At 44.2% G+C, this 23,311-nt stretch overlaps 1 protein-coding gene across 1 annotated transcript in view; it reads left to right on the forward strand.

Moving 5' to 3' along the window:
- Positions 1–9,063: 9,063 nt before the first annotated feature.
- LOC126101413 (uncharacterized) overlaps positions 9,064–23,311 on the forward strand; it is a 141,823-nt gene continuing 127,575 nt past the window's right edge. Inside the window, exons 1-2 of the mRNA XM_049912075.1 lie at positions 9,064–9,171; positions 22,928–23,179. Coding sequence (XP_049768032.1) covers positions 9,064–9,171; positions 22,928–23,179 — 360 coding nt within the window. The remainder of the gene's footprint in view (positions 9,172–22,927; positions 23,180–23,311) is intronic.

Consider the following 23,311-nt stretch of genomic DNA (forward strand, 5'->3'; position numbering starts at 1 on the left):
GGCACGCAGTTTGCTTAGAAGACGCTTGTCAGGAACGGTGTCGAAAGCTGTGGTGTGGAAAACTAAAAATATGGAATCGATTTGACATCCCCTGTCGATAGCACTCACTTCATGAATATAATGAGCTGGTTGTGTTTTGCAAGAACGATATTTTCTGAATCCGTGCTGACTATGTGTCAATAAATCGTTTTCTTCGAGGTACTTCATAATTTTCGAATACAGTATGTGTTCCAAAACCATACTGCAAATCGACATTAGTGGTATGGGCCTGTAATTCAGCGGATTACTCCTACTTCCCTTTTTGGTTATTGGTGTGACTTGAGCAATTTTCCAGTCTATAGGTATGGATCTTTCTGTGAGCAAGCGGTTATATATATTTGCTATGTATTGTATCAGCATACTCTGAGAGGAATCTGACTGTTACACAATCTGGACCGGACGCCTTGCCTTTATTAAGTGATTTAAGCTGATTTGCTACACGATGATATCTACTTCTATATTTCTCATCTTGGCAGTAGTTCTTGACTGTAATTCGGGAATATTTACTTCGTCTTCTTTGGAGAAGGAGTTTTGGAAAACCGTGTTTAATAACTCTGCTTTAGTGGTTTTGTCATCAGTGACTTTACCGTTGTTATCGCGCAGTGAAGGTATTGATTGCGTCTTGCCACTGGTTTGCTTTATGTATGACCAGAATCTCTTTGGGTTTTCTGCCATATTCTAAGGCAAAAGTTTCATTATGGAAATTATTAAAAATATCTCGCTTTTGAGCACGCGCTACATTTCGAAATTCTACAAAACTTGGCCAGTCTTGAGGAATTTCCGTTCTTTTAAATTTGGCATGCTTTTTTCGCTGCTTCTGCAAGAGCGATCTGACCCATTTTGTGTACCATGGGGGATCAGTACCATCAAAATGGTTCAAATGGCTCTGAGCACTATGGGACTTAACTACTGTGGTCATCAGTCCCCTAGAACTTAGAACTACTTAAACCTAACTAACCTAAGGACATCACACACATCCATGCCCGAGGCAGGATTCGAACCTGCGACCGTAGCAGTCGCGCGGTTCCGGACTGCGCGCCTAGAACCGCTAGACCACCGCGGCCGGCTCAGTACCATCACTCATTAATTTATGTGATATATATCTCTCAATTGCCGTCGATACTATTGCTTTGAAATCATTCCACAGCTTTTCTACTCCTACGTAATCAGATCGGAAGGAGTGGATCCTGTCTCTTAAAAAGGCGTTAAGAGCATTTTTATCAGCTTTTGTAAATAGAAGTACTTGGCGCTTCTTTTTTATTGTTGTTACGGCATTCAGCCTAGCAGCAACTGCCTTATGGTCGCTAACCCCTGTATTCATCACGATACTCGCTATTTGTCCAGGATTATTTGTTGCTAGGAGGTCAAGTATGCTGATGAACTAATTGTTCAAAATAATTTTCTGAGAAAGCATTCAGTACAATTTCGGATGATGTTTTATGCCTGCCGCCAGCTTTAAACGTATAATTTTTCCAGCATATCGACGACAGATTGAAGTCACCACCGACCATAATTGAATGGGTGCGGTACCTATTTGAAATAAGACTCAAGTTTTCTTTGTCTCATTGACGGGTAGACCGTTCGCCTGGTGCAAGTCTTTCGAGTTGACGCCACTTTGGCGACTTGCGTGTCGATGGGGATGAAATGACGATAATAAGGAAAACACAACACCCAGTCCCCAAGCGGATAAAATCTCCAGCCGGGAATCGAATCTGGGCCGTGAGGTATGACATTCCATCGCGCTGACCACACTCAGCTACCACGGGCGGACGAGGAGGGGGGGGGGGGGGGAGGGGGGTCCTCTACCCATACTATTTTGCAGGAATCATCTACTTCAATTTCAATACAAGGCAAACTATTTCTGACCAATAAATATTCCACCACCGACTGTATTTAATCTATTCATTCTGAACACTGTTAGATCGTTTGAAAAAATTTCGGCTGAACCTATTTCCGGCTTTAGCCAGCCTTGTGTACCTATTCGAGCATCAGTGCTTTCTATGAGGCCTTTGAGTTCTGATTCTTTCCCAACACAGCTATGATAGTGTACAACTACAAAACCGATCGTTTCTACATCTACCTTACTACGTAGCCGCTTCCTGTGTATAGTGGACTCTATTAAGCGGAAAGTGGATACCCACTAGCCGATGACGCAAGTCAAGAAATCTGCAGCCTACACGATCACGGAACCGCCTGAGACTCTGATTCAGACCCTCCACTTGGCTCTGCACCAAAGGACCACAGCTGATGCTGCAGCTGGTGAGCTCCACCTTAATCTCGCAAGAAAGTCTGGCAACCTTTACCTTTTCCGCTAGCCGCCCGAAACCAGAGAGAATTTCCTTCCCCTCCTTCTCAGCCATGTTCCTAAGCGGCCCCATTAGGCACCTAACGTTGGAGCTCCCGGTTAGCAGAGAATACACTCTCTGTGAATTCTCAGACTTTGTGGGCCGAGTAGCTTCCTCTGGAACAGGGTGGACGACTGCATCCGGCTTAGGGACATCGTCAGTGACAGATAACGCCCGAAACCTGTTCGTCAAACGAACTAGGGAGGCCCTGCTACCGGCCCCTGGGAAAGTTTTTCGTCGCCTGCCAGACTTTGGAATGGTCTCCCACTCAACGACAGGTGAGGCGTCAACCTCAGTGCAGGCAGTAACTGGGGTTGCCACAGCAGTGGACCAATCCGGGGACACGTGGAATGTACTCGACGTCCCTCGCATCCCGGCGTCCGACCCCATACAGTGATGCCCCTTGGCAGCAGCCTCAAGCTGTGTGACAGAAGCCAACACAGCCTGGAGTTGTGAGCGAAGGGTCGCTAACTCAACTCGGATCTATACACAGCAATCACAGTTCCTATCCATTACTGCAGTTGCACACGTTTGAAGTTCGTAAAAATATGTAACAAACGAACGTTGTGCTCGCCTTATTAGAAGCAGGAAGACGAGGTGCTCTGTCTATGACAGTCTATCTGACACTGAGCTATACTAACCAAAACAAACAAAAGCCTGTACGGCACTTTATGCCTTTCACAGGTTTTCCACCTGTCACACACACTTAATGATTCCTTTTTGTGGCGTAACTTAAGTGAAGCGTATGTAATTCAGAGCTTTGTCATTTACATTACACAGTTTAAGCTGTAATCCTTCCCTGCGAATCTCACTGTTACTCATGAAATCCAATATGTTTTCATCGTATTCACGTAAAGAAGTCAGTATTTCATATTTGTACTGAAACGCGCGTGTTGTTGTCTGAATAGATCGCCATGGCACACAATTTTAGAGAGACTACTGAGCCGTAGTAAAGTTTAGTGTAGAAAAGCGCGCCGCAGCGCGTAGCATGAAGCAGTCGCCATCCGTTTCCTGGCGGTGGCGCCGTTGTCGCAATTGAAGGCTTCGGTGTCTCCCTCTAGCGGGAAAGGGGAAAAGTGGGCTGTTCGCGTGGGTTTAAGAAGTGGCTGTACGGGCTCTCGTGGAGAGTTGGCAGTCGAGGCATCAAGAAGCGACTTCTCTACCGGTGCTAGATGGACAGCACGCAGAACGCGGCGTCAGCGTAAGCGACGCGAGCAGCGGCTCCGTGGTATGGGGCGTTAACTGCTTGTAGCGAAAGGAATCTTCCTGAGCGTGGATCCGCGAGGGGCCTAGTTTGCACTTCGGCCGTATGCTGTCGACCGGCGAGGAGGTTCTGAAAATCGGCGCGCCTTCCTGCGTCCGTTGAAACGGCTGGCAGCGGGCAGCTCGGCAGCGCATTTGGAGGTGCTGCGTTGGTTCAATCCTCGGAGTCGTAACGCACCAGAAGTTGAGTATTGATTATTAACAGATTTTATGAAGTTTAATTGAATTCATTTTACTTATTTTTGTTAATTATACCAGACGTATATGTTGGGGGTTTCCCACCATTCATTCTCGTCTGCCTACCCGCGGGAAGGTGGTAATATTAGAAAGGGTGGTCCGTTTGTCCCCTTTTGAGAACGAAAGGGTGGGGGAGTCAGAGTAAATCTGTGGTTCGGATGGCTTCTTTCCCCTCCCAGCTTACCTACCGGTTATTCGACTGTTAGCCTCTGCCATGTCTGTGAAAGTCGAAGGCACCAATGGCTGAACTGTTTAAAATGCAAGGCACTAAGACCTGATCCATTCTCTCGCCTGCCATAACTAGTATTACTAGACTTACGTGTAAAAGGTCCTCTAAAAAGGAAGAATAATTCCTTTTGCCTCATGGTAGAAACTAGTCAATTCCATAACGAACTACTGCTCATCTGGAAGCTGTAACTTACGTAAATTTGTGTTTATGTATATTTGGCTATAATCAAGCTAGGTTGTTATGTACGCCGTAGTGGATTTTTTATATTGTTTCTAGTCAGCAAAAACTGCTGTGTGTTTTTTCCAATTCAATACCTTTTAAGGTTTTTACTCAACATGCTTATGTGTTTTATACAGGTAGTTGGTTATTAGCGTGTTTTCTTGCCATGCAAAAGTTTGCCATTTCATTACGGGTAGAAATTGTTGCCTTGAAAGGAGAATGTAGCAAAAGTTCGCAAGTCCTACCTCGCGAGCCTATGTGTTTGCCGTAAGTTAACTTGCAGAAATTTGTAAAATTTGTTGTTTTATATATTTTGGAAATGTTAATGTTATTAACTGTGAGTGGTACCCCCATCCCTCCTCCCCCACCTGTCCCGTGTCCATGACTCATGCTTTTTGGTTTTTATATTTTGAGAACTTTTGTAAACAGGATTGTCTTATATGTGGCAGACAAGTTAGATTCTGCGTCATTTAACGATCCTGAGTGAGGCTGTTGTGGGCGGTCGCAGCTACGGCTGTTGTAACCAAATGGGAAATTTGTCTGCCCAAAAGTGAAGTCATAGATTCAAATTGTATTCATTTATTAATGGAGTGAAATTCACCTGTAATTTAGCTGCGCTTGAAATACACTCCTGGAAATGGAAAAAAGAACACATTGACACCGGTGTGTCAGACCCACCATACTTGCTCCGGACACTGCGAGAGGGCTGTACAAGCAATGATCACAAGCACGGCACAGCGGACACACCAGGAACCGCGGTGTTGGCCGTCGAATGGCGCTAGCTGCGTAGCATTAGTGCACCGCCGCCGTCAGTGTCAGCCAGTTTGCCGTGGCATACGGAGCTCCATCGCAGTCTTTAACACTGGTAGCATGCCGCGACAGCGTGGACGTGAACCATATGTGCAGTTGACGGACTTTGAGCGAGGGCGTATAGTGGGCATGCGGGAGGCCGGGTGGACATACCGCCGAATTGCTCAACACGTGGGGCGTGAGGTCTCCACAGTACATCGATGTCGTCGCCAGTGGTCGGCGGAAGGTGCACGTGCCCGTTGACCTGGGACCGGACCGCAGCGACGCACGGATGCACGCCAAGACCGTAGGATCCTACGCAGTGCCGTAGGGGACCGCACCGCCACGTCCCAGCAAATTAGGGACACTGTTGCTCCTGGGGTATCGGCGAGGACCATTCGCAACCGTCTCCATGAAGCTGGGCTACGGTCCCGCACACCGTTAGGCCGTCTTCCGCTCACGCCCCAACATCGTGCAGCCCGCCTCCAGTGGTGTCGCGACAGGCGTGAATGGAGGGACGAATGGAGACGTGTCGTCTTCAGCGATGAGAGTCGCTTCTGCCTTGGTGCCAATGATGGTCGTATGCGTGTTTGGCGCCGTGCAGGTGAGCGCCACAATCAGGACGGCATACGACCGAGGCACACAGGGCCAACACCCGGCATCATGGTGTGGGGAGCGATCTCCTACACTGGCCGTACACCACTGGTGATCGTCGAGGGGACACTGAATAGTGCACGGTACATCCAAACCGTCATCGAACCCATCGTTCTACCATTCCTAGACCGGCAAGGGAACTTGCTGTTCCAACAGGACAGTGCACGTCCGCATGTATCCCGTGCCACCCAACGTGCTCTAGAAGGTGTAAGTCAACTACCCTGGCCAGCAAGATCTCCGGATCTGTCCCCCATTGAGCATGTTTGGGACTGGATGAAGCGTCGTCTCACGCGGTCTGCACGTCCAGCACGAACGCTGGTCCAACTGAGGCGCCAGGTGGAAATGGCATGGCAAGCCGTTCCACAGGACTACATCCAGCATCTCTACGATCGTCTCCATGGGAGAATAGCAGCCTGCATTGCTGCAAAAGGTGGATATACACTGTACTAGTGCCGACATTGTGCATGCTCTGTTGCCTGTGTCTATGTGCCTGTGGTTCTGTCAGTGTGATCATGTGATGTATCTGACCCCAGGAATGTGTCAATAAAGTTTCCCCTTCCTGGGACAATGAATTCACGGTGTTCTTATTTCAATTTCCAGGAGTGTATTATACAGCGTCGCATTGTATACGTTAAATTGCTTGCCTGTACGTGCCTTTTACTGGCGTGAAATATTTTATAATAATTTAATAATTTAAAAGTCCTTTCCTATCGTACATTGTGACTTATTTGTTAAATGATTGTTGTTTTTTTTTTAGAATATCGTAGGTCTTGCACCAAATTTGAATAAAGAGTGTTACTGAAAAGTGTGCGTAATTTCACCAGTTATTCCTTGGCACATACTTCCACTTTACATTTTGTGTATTAATTGTGATTAATAACCTTTGGTGAACCAGTAGTAATTTTACGGTTCAACTACGCTCCAATTTACCTTTAACAACAAATATGCCAGGCCCAAGGTTTTCGAAATAGAGAGTTTTTTGAGCGAAGTAGTTCGTTTACCTACTACAGACGTAATTGAAATATACCTATCCACTGTAAGCAGTACAATGTACGTAAAAATGACCGAAGAAGCTGCGTGTGAAAGAAGTCTCGCCGCTGCTCAATAGGGATTTAAATTTCTACGCTCCGATGGACATAGTAGTTCCTTCAGGCTTGGGTGTGAGGGTCATTCGGATCTTTGAATTGCCGTTGGCGGTACCAGAATCGATGGTTATTGAATCGTTGCGACCCTATGGAACGGTACTCAGTCATACGCCTGAACGCTCGGGAGTTCTAGCACCTATCCCGTGCTAAACGGCGCTCGACAAGTGCGGATCGTTCTTAACAAACATATCCCTTCGCATTTATACAGGGTAGTCCATTGATAGTGACCGGGCCAAATATCTCACGAAATAAGCATCAAACGAAAATATACAAAGAACGAAACTCATCTAGATTGAAGGGGGAAACCAGATGGCGCTATAGTTGGCCCGCTAGATGGCGCTGCCATAGGTCAAACGGATATCAACTGCGTTTTTTTTATATAGGAACCCCCATTTTTTATTACGTATTTGTGTAGTACGTAAAGAAATATAAATGTTTTAGTAAGACTACTTTTTTCGCTTTGTGATAAATGGCGCTGTGATACTCACAAACGTATAAGTACGTGGTATCATGTAACATTCCGCCAGTGTGGACGGTATTTGCTTCGTGATACATTCCCCGTGTTAACCCCGTTTACCAATTGCGGAAAAGGTCTACATCGTGTTGATGTATGGCTATTATGATCAAAATGCCAAACGGGCGTGTGCTATGTATGCTCCTCTGTATCCTAGACGACATCATCCAAGCGTCCGGACCGATCGCCGGATAGTTACGTGATTTATGGAAACAGGAAGTGTTCAGCCACATGTGAAACGTCAACCACGATCTGCAACAAATGATGATGCCCAAGTAGGTGTTTTAGCTGCTATTGCGGCTAATGCGCATATCAGTAGCTGACAAATTGAGCGTGAATCGGGAATCTCAAAAACGTCGGTGTTGAGAATGCTACATCAGTATCGATTGCACCCGTACCATATTTCTATGCACCAGGAATTGCATGGCGACGACTTTGAACGTCGTGTACAGTTGTGCCACTGGGCACAAGAGAAATTATGGGACGATGACAGATTTTTTGCACGCGTTCTATTTAGAGACGAAACGTCATTCACCAACAGCGGTAACGTAAACCGGCATAATATGCACTATTAGGCAACGGAAAATCCACGATGGGTGCGACAAGTGGAATATCAACGACCTTGGCGGGTTAATGTATGTTGCGGCATTATGGGAGGAATGATAATTGCTCCCCATTTTATTGATGGCAATCTAAATGGTGCAATGTATGCTGATTTCCTTCGTAATCTTCTACCGATGTTACTAGAAGATGTTTCACTGCATGACAGAATGGCGATGTACTTCCAACATAATGGATGTCCGGCACATAGCTCGCGTGCGGTTGAAGCGGTATTGAATAGCATATTTCATGACAGGTGGATTGGTCGTCGAATCACCATACCATGGCCTGCACGTTTAGCGGATCTGACGTCCCCGGATTTCTTTAGGTGGGGAAAGTTGAAGGATATTTGCTATCGTGATCCACCGACAACGCCTGACAACATGCGTCAGTGCATTGTCAATGCATGTGCGAGCATTACGGAAGATGAACTACTCGCTGTTGGGAGTAATGTCGTTACACGTATTGCCAAACGCATTGAGGTTGATGGACATCATTTTGAGCATTTATTGCATTAATGTGATATTTACAGGTAATCACATTGTAACAGCATGTGTTCTCAGAAATGATAAGTTCACAAAGGTACATTGTCACATTAGAACAAACGAAATAAAATGTTCAAACGTACCTACGTTCTGTATTTTAATTTAAAAAAACCTACCTGTTCGTCTAAAATTGTGAGCCATATGTTTGTGACTATTACAGCGCCATCTATCACAAAGCGAAAAAAGTGGTCCAACTAAAACAGTCATATTTCTTTACGTACTACACGAATATGTAATAAAAATGGGAGTTCCTATTTAAAAAAAACGCAGTTGATATCCGTTTGACGTATGGCAGCGCCATCTAGCGGGCCAACCATAGCGCCATCTTGTTTCCTCCTTCAAGCTAGACAAGTTTCGTACATTGTAGTTTTTCCGTTAGAGGCTTATTTCGTGAGATATTTGGCCCGGTTACGATCAATGGACCTCCGTGTGTATTGGAGGATGTCGAGAAGGGTCACAGCAAGAAGTTCCCATGCAACTGGTCATGACGTACGTGTCTGTGGCCCGCCGGGAGGTGTTGCTGAGTTCGGAGCGTGACACGGACGTGTTAATGCAAGAGCAGGCCGAGTTAGTGGAGAATGGAGGTGACCCGGTGAATGCTCCTACACGCACTTCATGTCAAATGAGGGAGGAACCTTGCGCACCCTCACATTTCGCGGCGTGGAAGTCGAGACACTCTCAAAATTTTCGTAATCCGTCACTGGTCCTTATCAGTTCTTGAAGTCTTCTTCTCATAAAACTTGTGTGGCAAGTTGTCTACTACGTTACAAGTATGGCAGTGATTACTGAGTGACAAATGTATTTTATATAGCTTCTTCTTTGTTGTGATTCCACCGTAGATAACCTTTAAGCAACAGAGTTCCATGTCACTGGGAGAACTTTAACGTACAGATTGTTTGAAATGTTGTCCTATTTTAAATTTGTCGAGCTTTCCTGTTTTCTGTTTGGTCTTCGTGCCATTGTTAGTTGATTGTTGATTAGTTTGTTGTTATTTTCTCTTGAAACTTTATTTCCTATTATTACTTAGCTCGTCCATTAATCTTTTATACGTATAGTTTAGTTTAAAGTGATTGTGGTTTAACATCAGTGGTGCAGAGACTACGTATGTAGAAAAAGGAGTTTTTTCAAGAATTTTTATATTGGACTCCTTTGTGGAGAACTGAGATTAAGATCATGTTTTGAATATTTCAGTACATAGAAAGAACGTACTCTTTACTCCAGTCTGTGTCACTAGTAGCACGGATTATCACCATATGAAAAATTTCTCATTTCTTGCTGGATCTCGTATCGCTTAGTTGCGCAATGTATTGCAGGAGAAGGACGCTGAACAAACAACTATAGATTTTTTTTACCGAGGTTATGTGATTAGAAACGAACAGACGAGACTTTCGGGCGGCAACAACAATTCGTGCCGCACGCTTTCGATTCGGAAACAAGGGGCGGTCTCTCGCAATACAGGTGGGCCGTTGGAAATCAGAACCGTACATAATAAACAACGGAACGACAATTCGAGAACGACCGTCTCTGATCAGAGGCAAGGTAACCGGCGGAATCTCAGTATAAAATTTTTAAGTTCTGGAGGGACAAGGCGACGTACAAGTGACACTGCTCAAAGCAAGCTTTTGAAATGACGTCGTGTTTTAAAGAATATCGGGGTCACGCGAACGGAGACAGGATTGTGTCGTAACGTGGGCGGCCCTTTCTTTTTAACAGCACGCAGCACTGCCACCCGTCAGATTCTGCACCGAGTTCTGGACGCGTTAAGAGAAACAGCTGCTGCCAGAATAATCGTTCTGTCGTTCGAGGCACCCAGGTAGGCTGCATGCGGACGTGGCGAGGAGACTTGCTATTAGGTTCACCATGGGATTTTTGGAAGAATTTAAACTAGGCTATAAGCCAGACCACGAAACCGTACTATCCTTTGCAGTACCATTCGTTGCATCTGAGATACCCGAATCCACTCACGCCTGGTCTCTTAAGCTTCCGTCTGCGAGTACCGGACTAACAAACGAAATTGTCACTGACAAGGGGACCGTGCCAACTCGTCATCAGAGATTTCGTTCAGATTTCTGGTATATGCAGGGCATCGACGAAAATGAAAGTGACAGAAACAGGAGCGTCTAGAAAAAATGGCCAAGTGCGAGCAGGACTTAATTTTGTATATATGTAGTTTATACATCTTGGGATTAGAGAATATCAATGACTTTTGCCTTTTATCGATATCCATATTGGTAAGATATTAGTCCCGGGAATTTCAGGACCGTATCAAAATCACCACAGCAGTTCTCAGACTAGCCCGAGCATACGAAAAGAAGGGTACAGGGGTTTTAGTTTGTATATGTGGAGTGAGAAAATTTAATGAAACCGTTTTTATTTACTTACCGAAACATGACTACAACTTACATTTTATGTTTGCATGCAGTAACGTTCGTCTCTTATGCTTTTGACCTACGAGGAATGCAGTGTATGTTCAAATGCGAAAATACAGTTTATATATCAGCTTAACAAGTTTCATATTTTTTCGCTTTGCTTGTACTGTGAAATCTTGCTTCTTCCAAATCTTATGATTCTAAGTCAAAGGGAAGCGCTCTATACGTACTGATGAGTGTGTTTTCGAGTATCAAAATATGTAGCATAAATGGCCGTATCTTTTGCTTGCATTGCCTTTGAAGATTATTACGCCAAAGCGACTATAGACATTAGTATGTGACATAAATTTGAACTTGATAAGCCAAATTGTCCCAGAGAAAAAAGGTTTTAACAGACGCGCGCCGGCCGCTGTGGGCGAGCGGTTCTAGGTGCTTCAGTCCGGAACAGCGCTGCTGCTACGGTTCGAATCCTGCCTCGGGCATGGATGTGTGCGATGTGTGCGATGTGTGCGATGTCCTTAGGTCAGTTAGGTTCAAGTAGTTCTACGTCTAGGGGACTGATGACCTCAGATGTTAAGTCCCATAGTGCTTAGAGCCATTTGAACCATTTTTGAACAGACAAAGAGACAGACGGATAAAAAATTACAAAAAAAGTACTTGGTCGTGTTATATAATGACCAATTATCAGTTTTCAGTTTTTTCTTTACTTGTATTGTTAATACTTGCTTCTTGCCAAAGTTGATGATTGTAGGTCAACGGGAAGCAGCCTGTAGGTTTTGATGAGTGAGTTTGCGAGTGTCAAAATATGACATAAATGACCGTAACTTTTGAATGAAGTGACTTAGAAGCTTAAAATTTTTACGCCTTCAAGAACCCGTAGATATTAATATGTGACGAAACCTGGACTTCGTAGGTCTACCCATTCTTGAGGAAAACGGTTCTTAACGGTAGGATAAACAGACAAACGGACGGGCGGGCTGCAAATCGACCCTATAACCCTTCCGTTTTCACAGACTGAGGCAAGGAACCGTAAAAGTATTACTTCCGGTACGACTGGGAAGGGGCAGAGCCATTTATGTTAGCAGTGGTTGTCGAATCAGACTGAGTAGACAACGGTAATTCTAGGGTCGGTGGCTTGGTCTTGTTCTTTTTTCTTTTTTCAATTTTTACTTTACCTACATTGCACTGCAAACAGACCGAACTAAGCTTATTCTACTGTATTTATTAATATTTTCATAAAAGACATGAAAATGAAAGGAAAGGGGAATTTAGGATTGCAAATAAACTTACAGGAATGGGTTGTAAGGCATACACGAGGACTTTGTTTATAAAATTAGGTGCTATTATTATTTTACAGTTATTGATTTACACGTGCTGAGGTCATATTTATCTTGAAAATAGGCGCAGCGGTAATTTTCTCAAAATCTTGCACATCATAAACGTCCAATTTTTAAAGGTGTACGGTTGTTTTAAGATTTAAATAGAAAACGATATTCTCTCTGTGTTCTGACACACTGTCGGAAAACACACGTTACCCTGTAATTTTTGAGAACAAAGTGTGGCTAAAAGAATTTTAAAAATGTATTATAAACAGTTTTATACAATGGTTAGCGGTTTCGGTCAGACTGTGACCATCTTCTGACCATACACAGTTACACCATGATAGTAGGAGGCGCCGGTGAGAAGAGCAAGTGTTATGACTCCACGAACGTCAACTGTTTTCTTGCGGTAGAGACTATTTTTATTCCAATTTTAACATTATTCCGTCGAGAGCTGGTGAGCGAATAAAGTCCGTAGGAATAGCTAGCGTTGTCTCCAACGTCCGAGTCCGCAGCTAGTGGTCAAATGGCTAGCGTTGCCGCTAGCCATTCGAGTAGAAGAGAAGTTTTATCTGGCGTTGCGCAAGGTAGTGTCATAGGCCCTCTGCTGTTCCTGATTTACATAAATGATCTAGGTGCTAATCTGAGCAGCCCTCTTAGATTGTTTGCAGATGACGCTGTAATTTACCATCTAGTAAAATAACCAGACGATCAATTCAAATTACAAAATGATCTAGAGAGAATTTCTGTATGATGCGAAAAGTGGCAATTGGCACTAAACAAAGAAAAGTGCGAGGTCATCTACATGGGTACTAAAAGAAATCCGATAAATTTAGGATATACGATAAATCGCACAAATCTAAGGGCTGTCAATTCGACTAAATACCTAGGAATTACAGTTAGGAGCAACTTAAATTAAAAAGACCACATAGATAATATTGTGGGGAAGGCGAAACAAAGACTGCGGTTTGTTGGCAGAACACTTAGAAGATGCGACAAACCCGCTAAAGAGACAGCCTACATTACACTTGTCCGTCCTTTGCTGGTATACTGCTGCGCTGTGTGACATCCTTACCAGATAGGAATGACGGAGGACATCGAAAAAGTTCAGAGAAGGGCAGCTCGTTTCGTATTATCGCGCAATAGGGGTGAGAGTGTCACTGATATGATACGCGAGTTGGGGTGGCAGTCACTGAAACAAAGGCGGTTTTCTTTGCAGCGAGATCTATTTACGAAATTTCAATCTCCAACTTTCTCTTCCGAATGCGAAAATATTTTGTTGACTCCCACATATTTAGGGAGAAATGATCATCATAATAAAATAAGAGAAATCAGAGCTCGAACGGAAAGATTAGGTGTTCGTTTTTCCCACGCGCCACTCGAGAGTGGAATGGTAAAGAAGTAGTATGAAAATGGTTCGATGAATCCTTTGGCAGGCACTTAAATGTGAATTTCAGAGTATCATGTGGATGTAGATTTCATCATTATTTCGGAAAAGGGGTCGAGACTGGAATGTAAAAAGATTGGAAATTTGTGCGGGCGCTGATAACCACGCCGCTGATGAGTGCCCAACAAATCATCATCATCATCATCATCCATGATCTTTGCAGTGTCCTCGTGGACGCTGTAAGTTCAATCCTTCCTTGGAAATTTATTTGTAATCCCAACTTTTCCTCTGCATTTCCTTTTCATGCCTTTTATGGAAATGTAAGTAAGAACAATATACTAGCCTTATTTCGGTTTATTTGAAGTGTAGGCAGCCTAAAAACAGAAAATTAAAAAGGTTTTCATATAGGGGGTATGGCCCACGATCCTCGTTTTACCGTTCTGCACTCTTTCCACTCCGTCAACCGCTGCCCGAAAGCTTCGTTAACATAAGTGTCTCATGCCTCACGTAAGCCGCGCCAAAAACGGTATTTTTTCTAAACGTTTTGCCATCTAGAACTCACAATTCTTTTATTTCTGGCCAAGGCCTGCATATACCATAATTTGGAAGAAATCTTTGAGTTGAGGATTCCTTCGCAGTTACGACGCAACAATATTATTTTGGTTGTAGATTCATCGAAGGCAGGAAGGCAGAATGGGGTTTAATACCATGCCGACAACAAGGTCATTAGAGACGGAGCGCGGACTGTTTTAACAATGGGGAAGAAAACACCCAACGCCCATTCGAATGAACCATCCTGGCATTTGCCTGAAGCGATTTAGGCAGTTTGTGAAGACCTAACTCTGGATAACGGAAAAGAGAATTTAAACCGTCTTCCTCTCGAACGCGAGTTCAGTCTGCTGAACACTGCGCCACCTCGCTCGGTGAGAGACAGAAGTAGAAGTAACTTGAGGTGTGCACCAGAGAAGTGTGTTGGGGCGCTTGTTGTCCTTGTCGCATATTAACGACTTGGCAGACAATGTTAATAGCAACGCTGTAAGCTAACATTTTTTGGTGTATAGTAAGCAGCTCGTGGTCGTGCGGTAGCGTTTTCGCTTCCCGCGCCCGGGTTCCTGGGTTCGATTCCCGGCGGAGTCAGGGATTTTCTCTGCCTCGTGATCACTGGGTGTTGTGTACTGTTCTTAGGTTAGTTAGGTTTAAGTAGTTCTAAGTTCTAGGGGACTGATGACCTAAGATGTGAAGTCCCATAGTGCTCAGAGCCATTTGAGCCATTTTGTTTTTCGCGTATATATTTTCACACGAATTTAGTTCACAAGAATTGTGTATTTTGTGCGCCATGAAATGCAGATAATTTCTAGCTGCGCCGAAATGGAATAAAAATAAACTGAAATGTTTTTAATTAGGCAGGTCATGAGGAAGTTGTAGTTAAAATGTTTTTTATTACATTTTTCATCCCGCAAACGATAGAGGTCCTGAGAGAGACAACCTACGACAGACGAGAGTTTTGCCATTTGTTGGGGATTATAGAGAGGATATGAACTGTCAACGAGAGTGACATCTGTGCACGGGAGAGGAAACCCAAACAGCGTCAGAGACTTTTTTTTAATGGACGGCATAGATATACCTATAAAAACAATATTATTCTTTAGTATGGTGATTTATTAATATATTATTATTATTAAAAACTCTAGTGTTTTTTGGAAGATTGCACTGTAGTTCCTTCTCTAGATTGTCGCACAGATGACAAAATGGTAGATATCGAAATAGATGACAGAGGGATAGAAAAACAATTAAAATCGCGCAAAAGAGGAAAGGCCGCTGGACCTGATGGGATACCAGTTTGATTTTACACAGAGTACGCGAAGGAACTTGTCCCCCTTCTTGCAGCGGTGTATCGTAGGTCTCTAGAAGTGCGTAGCGTTCCAAAAGATTGAAAAGGGCACAGGTCATCCCCGTTTTCAAGAAGAGACGTCGATGTGCAGAACTATAGACCTACATCTCTAACGTCCATCAGTTGTAGAATTTTGGAACACGTATTATGTTCGAGTATAATGACTTTTCTGGAGACTAGAAATCTACTCTGTAGGAATCAGCAAGGGTTTCGAAAAAGACGATCGTGTGAAACCCAGCTCGCGCTATTCGTCCACGAGACTCAGAGGGCCATAAACACGGGTTCACAGGTATATTCCGTGTTTCTTGACTTCCGCAAGGCGTTTGATACAGTTCCCCACAGTCGTTTAATGAACAAAGTAAGAGCATATTGACTATCAGACTAATTGTGTGACTGGATTGAAGAGTTCCTACATAACAGAACGCAGCATGATATTCTCAATGGAGAGGAGTCTTCCGAAGTAAGAGTGATTTCAGGTGTGCCGTAGGGGAGTGTCGTAGGACTGTTGCTATTCACAATATACATAAATGACCTTGTTGATAACATCAGAACTTCACTGAGGCTTTCTTAGGATGATTCTGTAGTATATCGAGAGGTTGTAGCAATGGAAAATTGTACTAAAATGCAGGAGGATCTGCAAAGAATTGACGCATGGTGCAGGGAATGACAATTGAATCTCAATGTAGACAAGTGTAATGTGCTGCGAGTACATAGAAAGAAAGACCCTTTATCATTAAGCTACAAAATAGCAGGTCAGCAAGTGGAAGCAGTTAATTCCAAAAATTATCTGGGAGTACGCATTAGGAGTGATTTAAAATGGAATGATCATATAATGTTGATTGTCGGTAAAGCAGATGGCAGACTGAGATTCATTGGAAGAATCCTAAGGAAATGCAATCAGAAAACAAATGAAGTAGGTTACAGTACACTTGTTCGCCCACTGCTTGAATACTGGTGTGGGATCCGTATCAGACAGGGCTGATATAAGAGATAGAGAAGATCCAACGGAGGGCAGCACGCTTCGTTACAGGATCATTTAGTAATCGCGAAAGCGTTACGGAGATGATAGATAAACTCCAGTGGAAGACTCTGCAAGAGAGACGCTCAGTAGCTCGGTACGGGCTTTTGTTGAAGTTTCGAGAACATACCTGCACTGAGGAGTCAAGCAGTATATTGCTCCCTCCTACGTATATCTCGCGAAGAGACCATGAGGATAAAATCAGAGAGATTAGAGCCACACAGAGGCATACCGACAATCTTTCTTTCCATGAACAATACGAGACTGGAATAGAAGGGAGAACCGATAGAGGTACTCAAGGCACACTCCGCCACACACCGTTAGGTGGCTTGCGGAGTATGGATATAGATGTAGATGTAGGCAAATGAAGTGTCGTATCTTCTGTGAGGTTATGGACACGAAAAAGGATTTTAGGAAGGAAAGATCATTGAGCATTGAAACATTTACTACCAGGGGAATGCAAATAACAAATGTATGCTGATTAAGTTTAAATTGAAGTATAGTGCAAGTTATTATTTCTTTCATTTTATTAGACAGATTACAGATGGTTTCTTTACTTGTAAAACTCGATTTAAGCCATTTATTTTTAAACAGAAATCAGTATAAGAGGCGCTACAGTCTTGAACCGCACGACCGCTACGGTCGCAGGTTCGAATCCTGCCTCGGGCATGGATGTGTGTGATGTCCTTAGGTTAGTTAGGTTTAAGTAGTTCTAAGTTCTAGGGGACTTATGACCACAGCAGTCGAGTCCCATAGTGCTCAGAGCCATTTGAACCATTTTCAGTATAAGAGTGTTCTGTTGGTGACGTAAGTATCTAACCTGTAGTAAATCGGAACCTCATTATAGTTAACGTGGAACAGATTATAACGTTATTTTCAGAAATAGGCTCACCACGACATCTGTTCACCGAGCAGGTAAACTAGGAACCATTACACAAGAGTAACACACATTACAGCAGTTGGCGTAACATTTTTCCCGTGTGATTACAACAGCAGAAGACTTTACTAGTTGGATGGATTTACCTAGACCGAGTCACTCACTTTTTAGTGTATAGATAGTAACTCTAGCCTCACAGAGCATAACGTAGGAAGTGCAGTGATGTGTTTTCAATATATTTTTATCTGCTGCCTAAGAATTGTAGATTAGCCCACTAAAAAGGCACCACTGCAAGTGTAAAAAAATAAAAATAAAATAAAATCCCAAGTAACACATACCAGTGAAATCCAGATCTTAACTTTCTCTCATATTACGTTACAACAGCAAACCCTCTTTACTCACTTCGGATAGAGATATTGGTTCTGTATCCAGGCGATCGAATTGGAGTATGCAGTACTCAAAATACTTCGTCCGCCTGACGGACGCGGTCATTCTGTGCACTGCCAGATGATGCATTTACCTGCACTGAAATACTCTCAGGAAAAAGCTGCTCAAATATTCAACCAGGTCCTGATAAGACTTGAGAATAATGCAAAAGTTAGCAGATTGCAACAAATATACAGATTAGTAAAATTATTTTCTTTCGAAATCGAGAAAACTAAATATTCTATGACAATGATATTAATGATTAAAAATTATAATCAGTCAACTTACAAATACAGGAGCATAACCCTTTTTTGTGGAGTGAAATGGAATGATTAGACAGGTTCAGACGTTTGTAAGGCAGGTGCCACACTTTGGTTCATTGTCGTTGCAAAATATAGTTAGTCTTCAAAGATTACCGTTTAGAAATCAGTTGTGCACCCCATTTTAGAACATTGCTAAATTGTATGGGACACGTATCAAATTTCACCAAGAGGTGATACTGAACGTATACAGAGAAGGATGGCACGAACGTTCACTTGTTTGTTTCACCCGCAGGAGAGCCACACGGAAATTCTGGAAATTATGAATTAACGGACTCCAGAAGAGAGAAGCTAGTTATTCCGCGGAAACTTACATATTTACCTTTATTAAGCGCTGTTTCTCTGAAGCAACATAGAAATTAAGAGTGGTTTAGAGAGATGAAAACGTTCTCTGGCCCTTTCTTTGGCAATGATGCATTCAAGCAACGTTTACTCTATGAGGTTCAGAGATATTTAACACCTCTAGTTGCAAAAAGTGTCAGCAGGAAACTTCCGAGTTACCAGTCTCTGCATAGCTGCCTATACAGGTTGTACCAGATGTCAGCGAACATATTTTTTTACTCATTGTACCTTCTGATTCACAGTAATATTTGCATTTATGTATTAGGAGAAGTTTTGAAAGTGAGTTGTAATGCTAAAAATCTTGTGGCTGTGTATTGTGGAGAACATAAAATTGGTCACAAAAAATGTTCCTCATGGGCAACATCGTTTATCTATGATAAATTTTTATTAGTTGCGATCGTAAAAAGCATGTTGATTGTAGGCAACATCACCGATCTGTGATCGGTTTTCACAGAAGGAAACAAATGCACAATCCTTCTATGGCACAAGGTTCAAATGGTTCAAATGGCTCTTAGCACTATGGGACTTAACATCTGAGGTCATCAGTCCCCTAGACTTAGAACTACTCAAACCTAACTGACCTAAGTACATCGCATACATCCATGCCCCTGACAGGATTCGAGCCTGCGAACGTAGCGGTCGCGCGGTTCCAGACTGAAGCGCCTAGAAACGCTCGGCCACACCGGCCGGCTATGGCACAAGGAAACGACGCTATGTTGATAGTGTTTCCTGAATCTTCGTATCTGTCGGATGGCTATTCATAAGGAGACTGAGTCTGAAATACTAGCAGATAATAGTGACAATGATCCTGGCCACAGGGAGCACATCCTTTCTAGGAAATCTGATGTGACGATAGAAGAATTAGATATAGAATCAAAAAGTGACAGCGCTTGAATCGTGCAGCGTTGGATGCTCTACCTTCTATGACAAATAATAACAAAACTAAGTGTCAGGGGAAGAAAAATTCATCCATAGTGTACAAGTGGATAAAAGAAGACATCGCTTGAGATTCAACAATACATTTCCTCCTTAGGCTCTCTTAGTGACACAGCACTGCAGTACTTCAAATATTTTTATTTGCTCTGCGGTAACTGGCACAATACTGAGGAAGACAAATCTCTGAGCAGTTCAGCGGACAACATTGTCGGCTAATACGAATAAAAATGGAGCGGAAGAGCAATATATATATATGTATTACGGGGAAAAGAAAGCTGGAATACTACCGGGTGGTTATATTTAAAGTGCAGCTGCACACAGAGGCTCAGTGTTGGCGTCAATTATCGTGTGGCACTAAAACTTGGAAGGTGTTCTAATGCGTTAATACCGTATAGATTTACTCTGGAAAAAGTGGTTCCAATTTTGGCCATGATGTGCCAGTCTGGCGCTGTTAATACGAGAAAGACGTGTAGAAATGTCTTGCAAGAAATTCGGAACGGGACGTGGGCAGAAAAGGTGAAACAAGTGAGAAAGGTATAACGTTGATTTTATTATTAACCCTCGCTTACCCAATTTGTTCAATACGAGTACCGGAGACGTTGACGAAATGCTGCATCCGTAAAACGAAGTTATCAACAGTTGCTTGCAGCAGTTCCGGTGCAGGCACAATTACATACAGAGCCAAATATTGGACTGATAAAAATGCAAATAATCTGAAGCAATTGAGCCTTAGTTCAGGTACTTACACTCAAACAAATATTTCAGTAAGCCACCAAGCGCAGGCAATAGAGGTGGGCGCATCGTAGTGTGAGAACTGCTGGCCATAAACGCACGATGTGGCAGATTTTTGATAATCCTGGAATTTTTCAGTGTGGCTCCCAGCACCCAGCCCTGCACAGCGCGGAATAGCAAAGCCGGACAAATCAGCGGGCTCTGGACGCCATATTCAGCAGAACTTCCTCACTCCGACTACACCAAGTCTTGAAATAAACAGAGCATTGGCCGACTGGCCATTACGTCCTGAATTCAGCCTGTGATACGCTCTAGTTCGGCGTCGCTCGCTGCTTCACTCTTACTGCCCATCCAGCGCCACTCAAGGCCTTCTTTGGGACTAGATCTGCCATGAATAATCAGCGATTGATTCGCGGCGCCAGTGGTAGCGCCTCTGAATGACGCCCAAAATCAAGGCATGCGAAATCGATTGAAAGCCCCTCCACGACTCAACCACCGTTCCTAAGATCGTTACACTTTTCTTGCGTGTTCCTTGTTGAGAATGATTTCGTACACAAATGTAAGGAGAGGTGGGCTTCGGCAACTTTCACCCTAGAAACTGGAGAGGAGCCAAGTAGACAGAAGATTTTCTTTACTTGTATTTCTCTAAGTGCATGAAGTCTCTTTACAAATATTGCAGCAAGAAACAAAGTCCAGCTACCACAATATCAACAAGGATGAGGCTCTCCTAATTATGCATGAAGGATGCCTATACTAGGCGGCGTCTGCATGGCGAAGTGGCTCTGAGCGCAAGTGGGCTTCGTGGCTGCTACCGGCCGCCGCGTCAGTGGGCGCTTGTAGCCCAGAGCGATTGGAGGCGTGGTTCAGGAATGCTCGCCATTGGGTCTTCTAGACAGCTATAGGTGTCTGAAGAAAACTTGCAATTCTGTTGCCAATTTTGACGCCGACAGGGTGGTATCAACATGTGATACAGCATTCTTCATGCCAATAGTCGTACCCCTACATGGTGTAACACGAAAATGTATGTTCAAACTATCTGTAAAGCTTATCCAGCATGTGTAGTTCTCGGATGACGCTGTTGACTGAAGCTTGCATGGTACGGTATTTTTCACAATGCACTTTTCCCCTCAGCGTCCTCCATACATGCCGGCTATTCTACACTCACGATCATAAATTAAGGATAATTGCAGAATGTGGTGCCACACAACACAGAACTGGCGCTAATAGCATAGGCACATAGGAAACACACACGACACAGATCTGTAAGTCCACGGTATTGGTGATAAGTTGATGAAACCGTCCCGAAACACATGTGCTAGAAAACGCCACTGTTTCCTGCGCATGTACCCCGACATCACTGTGGGCTATGATCGCCATGTACACATACACAGGCCGCACAATGGGCTGGCATACTCTGGATCAGTTGGTCGAGCTGCTGCCTCCCAGTCTTGCACCAGTGCCTGTCGGAGCTCCTGAAATGTCGTAGTGGTTTGAAGACGTGCAGCGATACGTCAACCGAGAGCACCCCGGCCGTAGTCGATGAGATTTAGGTCTGGAGAACAGGCAGGTCACTCCATTCGCCTGATACCTTCTGTTTCAAGGTACTCCTCCACGACGGCAGCTTGGTGGGGCTATGCCTTATCATCCATCAGGAGGAAGGTGGGACCCACTGCACCCTTGAAAAGGCAGACATACTGGTGAAAACTGACGTCCCGATACATCTGACCTGTTACAGTTCCTCTATCAAAGACATGCAGGGGTGTACATGCACCAATCATAATTCCACCCCACACCATGAAACCACGTACTCCATTAAGGTCCCTTTCAACGATATTAAGGGGTTGGTATCTGGTTCCTGGTTCACGCCAGATGAAAACCCCACGAGAATCACTGTTCAGACAAATCGTCTGTGAACGAAACCTGGGACTACTGTTCCAATGACAATGTACTGTATTCTTAACACCAGGCTTTACGGGCTGTGACCAGGGGTCAGTGGAATGCACCTTGCAGGTCTCTGGCGAATAAACCATGTCTGTTCAGTCGTGTGTAGACTGCGTGTGTGGAGACAACTCTTCCAGTGGCTGCGGTAAGGTCCCGAGCAAGGGTACCTGCAGTATTCCGTGGCCGTCTGCGGGCACTGATGGTGAGATCTCGGTCTTCTTGTGGTGTTGTATACTGTGGACGTCCTGTACTGTAGCGCCTGGACACGTTTCCTGTCTGCTGGAATCGTTGCCATAATCTTGAGATCAGGCTTCGTGGCACACGGAGGGCCCATGCTACGACCTGCTGTGTTTCACCAGCTTCCAGTCGCCCTAGTATTCTACCCATCATTATGTCATCAATATGTGTTCTTTGAGCCATTTTCTACGCACAGTCACCATTAGCACATCTGAAAACGTCTGCTCACTTACTCGCTGCACCGTACTCTGAAATGCACCAACACACCTCTGCGAATGTGGACTGCTGCCTGCTCCACCCTGCGACGACCGGAGGTCAGATACACCACATGGTCATACCCCGAGGTGATTTAAACCCGCAAACCGCCCACTAGAGCGTTGTTTTACCATGTATCAGCATTATCCTTAATTTATGAACATGAGTGTAGAATGTCGTAGGGATCTCGACTCTAGAAGCAGATAGCATTTCATCTAGTTCACGAAGACGACTAAGTTGCTACACTGTTTGGCTTCAACAAAGATTTGACTTCGAAGATGAGTGGTTTGGCCAGCAGATGGAGGTGAAGGATTCGGAGCTGCTGTGGCCACTGTCCTCGGTGTTGGGGGAGCTGCGACTCCTGGGGCTGTGGGTGCCGCCCCCGGGCCGCCGACTGCGCCACCGGCTGGCCCTCGCCTTCGTCATGGTCTCACACATCGCCAACCTCCTCGGCGCTCTCGCCTGCATCACCATGGACGCACCTAGCGATCTTCCACAACTCTCCTTCATAGCCTACAACTGCCTCACTGACGCTGGTCTCACTTGCAAAGTAAGTAACGCAGTTGTAGATTTCTTCTTCCTCATTACTACGTTTCCGACTTGCTTAATCACTGCCTGCTTTGCTCATTTTGGTACCTCATCCCATGTTTTTTTCTTTATTGTTATTTTATACCTTTACAAA

This window comes from Schistocerca cancellata, chromosome 9 (assembly GCF_023864275.1).
Source record: "Schistocerca cancellata isolate TAMUIC-IGC-003103 chromosome 9, iqSchCanc2.1, whole genome shotgun sequence".
Taxonomy (NCBI): Eukaryota; Metazoa; Arthropoda; class Insecta; order Orthoptera; family Acrididae; genus Schistocerca; species Schistocerca cancellata.